This window comes from Galeopterus variegatus, unplaced genomic scaffold (assembly GCF_000696425.1).
Source record: "Galeopterus variegatus unplaced genomic scaffold, G_variegatus-3.0.2 Scaffold219, whole genome shotgun sequence".
Classification (NCBI taxonomy): domain Eukaryota; kingdom Metazoa; phylum Chordata; class Mammalia; order Dermoptera; family Cynocephalidae; genus Galeopterus; species Galeopterus variegatus.
This window is the reverse complement of record NW_007726330.1, coordinates 535523-540016: the sequence shown is the minus strand read 5'-3', so window position 1 is coordinate 540016 and position 4494 is coordinate 535523. Positions and strand designations below refer to the sequence as shown.

General features: G+C 51.7%; 1 protein-coding gene across 1 annotated transcript in view; it reads right to left on the bottom strand.

Moving 5' to 3' along the window:
- Nucleotides 1-4494, bottom strand: part of LOC103585179 (unconventional myosin-XVB-like) — a 28566-nt gene that overhangs the window by 15649 nt on the left and 8423 nt on the right. Inside the window, exons 10-13 of the mRNA XM_008566080.1 lie at nt 2012-2105; nt 1133-1189; nt 793-850; nt 456-586 (exon numbers count right to left, since the gene is read on the bottom strand). Coding sequence (XP_008564302.1) covers nt 456-586; nt 793-850; nt 1133-1189; nt 2012-2105 — 340 coding nt within the window. The remainder of the gene's footprint in view (nt 1-455; nt 587-792; nt 851-1132; nt 1190-2011; nt 2106-4494) is intronic.

Below are 4494 nucleotides of genomic sequence, written 5' to 3'. Positions count from 1 at the left end.
TAACCCCAGCTAACGTTTGAGCCTTTCTTCCTTGTCTTATTTCCTCTGCTTAGACACATACATCCCAGCACCTCCGCCACCTTTGTTGTCATGGTTGCTAAACAGAGTTGAGATCATACTCTATATGTGGTTTGAATCCTTTCTTTGTATTTAACGCTGCAGCCTGGACAGTTTCCTTTGTCATTAATCATTCTTTAAGGCCATGACTTCAATAGCAGGGCAATTCCACAGGTAAAATAAAGGTGTGGCATCCTGGGTCTAAATGACACTAGAAGTGAGATATTTTGGTTCAACAGATACTTTCAGAGCAATCTAGCGGCATCCACAGCCCCAGTGACTGGACAGGGAGGAGGGAAGGTGGAGAAAGAAGGAGCAGGCAGGGCTTCTGCCTGGCCGGGGCTAATGCTGGGGAATGTTCGGGGCCAGAGGGAAGAGCTCAGGCCTGGGGGGCCCACCTGAAAGCTGGTGGAGACGAAGCTGGAGAAAGGGAATCGGTCAATGTCCGGTGGGAGGGTCAGGCTGGGCCGAACAGAAACTTCGGGGAGCATGGACTCAGTAATGCTCCTGGCCAGGGTGTCCTGATGGCCTGAGGACGAGAGCACCAGGAGGCAGCCCAGAAACGCCCAGGTGTGGTGGCCCTGGCACCACCTGCAGCCCTCCCCATCAGTCCCTAGCCGCCGTCTACAGGGGGCTGGCCGGCAAGCTGGGGGGAGGGACCACAGGGAACAGACCCACCATGCAGTGAAGGAACTGGGGAAGGGGTCCCAGCAAGAGGGCACCAATATGACTCACCTTCCGCTGTCCTCAGCATGACAGCCAGCTCGGCTGGGATCTCCAAGCGCCCCAGCTCCTGGCAGAGAGAACCAATGCACCCAGGAACTAATGGAGGGGTCCTAGGGACCCAGTGTCCCTCGTCACCCAGCATTATAAACATCCCCTCCAAAGACCAAGAAGTTTCATTCTGGACACTCAGAGCCCCAGGACCCCTCAGAGGGCACCTCCGCCCTCTTTTCAGGCAGCCCAATGGACATCCTTGAGGGACAGAACCTGTGGTGGCACCCCTGGCAGCCCACCCTGCCCCCAATCCATGCCAGGCTAAGCGATCTCACCCCCCAGCTTCTAGGCCACTTACCATGACTGGCACTCTCCCCAGGGCCCTGCCGCTGTGCCAGCCGCACCAATGCCCAGGCTGCTGGGGGAGACACAGGAAGAGCTGATGCCCCAGGGGGAGTCACCAAGAGTCTCTCAGTGGCTCCTCCCAAGCCTGCAGCTCAGCTGCCGCCTCCTGCCTCTGGGAGACCCTGATGCCAGAGAAGGAAGAACAGACCCAGAGGGGCCTGCTGCCCGACAGGGACGTCAGTTCCTGTCTGCCCGGGGCCCTCCTGAGCCCTCACCGGCCTCAGTGCTGTGGATGTCACAGCTGTCTGCCAGGGCACCAGGAAGAAGACAGGAAGAAGGGAAGAAATGGTCCCAGGGGACAAAGTCCAGCCAGGGAGTGGCCAGGGGGGAGGCAGCATGTGGGCACTGACCTTTGAGCTGCTTTATGACCCTCAAGTTAGAGTCATCCAGCAAGAGAGGAGAACAGAAGGGGCCCAAGGGAGGGCTGGAGGGGATGGGAAGGAGCCCCAGGCAGGGACGGGAGAGCCACCCTGGGGGAGTGGGAAAGGATGACGGATGGCAGTGACCTCCCAGAGGCCCCAGCCCACCCGGGCCAGACAGAGGGAACGGGGAAGAGCGTGATGGGCAGCCATCTCCAAAGCCCCTGTCCTTGACACCCTGGGGGAGTGGGAAAGGATGACGGATGGCAGTGACCTCCCAGAGGCCCCAGCCCACCGGGGCCAGACAGAGGGAACGGGGAAGAGCGTGATGGGCAGCCATCTCCAAAGCCCCTGTCCTTGCGAGGCTGGGCTAAGAGGGTGGGCACAGTGGGGATTGGCCGACTTGAGCAGCCGAGGCTGCTGGCTTCTGCCCTGAGCTTCCCAGTCCAGCAGCCCCGCCCTAACCCCTGCACCTGCCGTCTCCGCCATCTCCAGAGGAGGGGCCGGGCCACCAGCAGGATGGTGCTCAGCTGTCCCAGAGCTGCCCGCCGCCGGAGGTATCGCTTCCTGGAGGCCGGGAGGGGACAAGATGAAGAGTCCAAACTTACCCTCCTGCCTGGCACCTGAATTCTCTAAACCTAGACATGAATGTAAAAAACTGACTCTGGACCAGTGAAGCCCCTGGGTGCAGAAAGAAAAGACCAGGATACCATGAAAGAATAACAGGTAAACTGAGAGGCTGTTTAGCACGGGGGATCGGGATCTGACTCTGGAGCCAGGCCACCTGGGTTTGAGTTTTCCCCCGACTACGTAGTCACTGTGATCTTGGGTACATTACTTTACGTAGTCACTGTGATCTTGGGTACATTACTTTATGTAGTCACTTTGATCTTGGGTACATTACTTTACATAGTCACTGTAATCTTGGGTACATTACTTTACCTCTCTGTATTTTATTTTCATCATTTGTAAAATGAGGATTATTGTAATTCCTGCCCCATAACAAGATTAAATGAATTAACAGATGTAAGGATTTAGAACAGTCTGTCATTTTATTATTTAAGAAGCAGAACTTACAAAATTAGAAAGTAACATTATTGAAAATCTAATAGATCCTGGAAGAGGCAATGTGTAAATAAAATATGTTTGAAAATTTTCCAGATATAAGCGGATCAGACTCCTGAATGTAGTCCTGAGCAGGATAAACATTTGAAAATAAATCTACGACTTTTGTGCATCCAAAGACACAATGAAGAAGTGAAAGACAACCCACAGAATGAGAGACTGTTTGCAAATCACATATTTGATAAGGGCTTAATAGCCAGAATATATAAAGAACTCCTACAACTCAATAACAAAAAGACAAACAACCCCCCAAAAAACAGGCAGAGGACTTAAATGGACATTTCTCAAAAGAAGATACATGCATGGCTATGAAGCACCTGAAAAAGTGCTCAGCATCATTAGTTATTAGAGAAATACAAACCAAACTCTCAGTGAGATACCACTTCATAGCCACTAGGATGGCTATAATTTGAAAAATGGCAAATAACAAGCATTGGCAAGGATGGAGAGAAACTAGAACCCTTGTACATTGCTGGTTGGACTATAAAGTGATGCAGCCACTGTGGAAAGCAGTTTGGCAGCTCCTCAAAAAGTTCAATGTAGAATTACCACGGGACTCAGCAATTCCGCTCCTAAATCTATACCCCTGTGAAAGTTGTCGGAACGAAAATGGAGTTGCTTGTGTTAAACAAACAAAAAACCTGGGGCTGGCCGGTTAGCTCAGTCGGTGAAGAGCGCAACCTTACAACACAAATAGAGCCAGGGAAGGCAGAGAAGGGAGGGTTCTCATGCACGAATGCCTGATGACAAAAGCAATAACGAAGGACTCTGCAAAACCACAACCTTGCATAAAAAATACTGGGAAGACACCTGCCCTGCAACTATATGTCCAACCTGAGCCTGCATCACCCTGGTTACTGATTCTTGTAGCCAAGGGTAATGATTCCAAGACAATTATGTAATCCTCCATCATTTCTCCTTCAGAACCCTTTATCATAGTAAACATGGTTTACTATGGCACGTGGATTCCCATATCAATGTTATAATCCCAAATAAACTTGTTATTTTCTTAGAGAGCTTCTCTCTGTTTGTAATTTAGGTTAACAACCTGAAGATTTGAAAACAGAGACTAGAACAGATACTTGCACACCCATGTTCATAGCAGCATTATTCACCATAGCTAAAAGGTGGAAACTACCCAAAGGTCCATCCACAGATGAATGGAGAAACAAAACATGGGATATCCATACAGTGGAACGTTACTCAGCCACAAAAATGCATGAAGTTCTGTTACATGCTACATCATGGATGAACTTTGAAAACATTATGCTAAGTCAAATAAGCCAGACCTAAGAGAAAATACTGTGTGTGTCAGCTTATATAAAATATCTAGAGGGCTGGCCCATGGCTCACTTGGGAGAGTGTGGTGCTGATAACACCAAGGCCACGGGTTCAGATCCCATATAGGGATGGCCGGTTAGCTCACTTGGGAGAGTGTGGTGCTGACAGCACCAAGTCAAGGGTTAAGATCCCCTTACCGGTCATCTTTTAAAATAAATAAATTAGGGCCGAGCCCGTGGCGCAATCGGGAGAGTGCAGCGCTGGGAGCGCAGCAGCGCTCCCGCCGCGGGTTCGGATCCCATATAGGGATGACCAGTGCGCTCACAGCGCTCACTGGCTGAGCGCGGTGCAGCTGGTCTCAAAAAAGACAAAAAAAGGGGGCCGGCCCGGTGGCGCACTGCTACAGTGCGCCGCTTGGGAAGTGCGGCGGCGCTCCCGCCGAGGGTTCAGATCCCACATACAGACCGGTTCCCGCTCACTGGCTGAGCGAGGTGCGGGGAGCAACACCGAGGATTGCGATCCTGTTGCCGGTCCTGGGCCGGTACGGGCA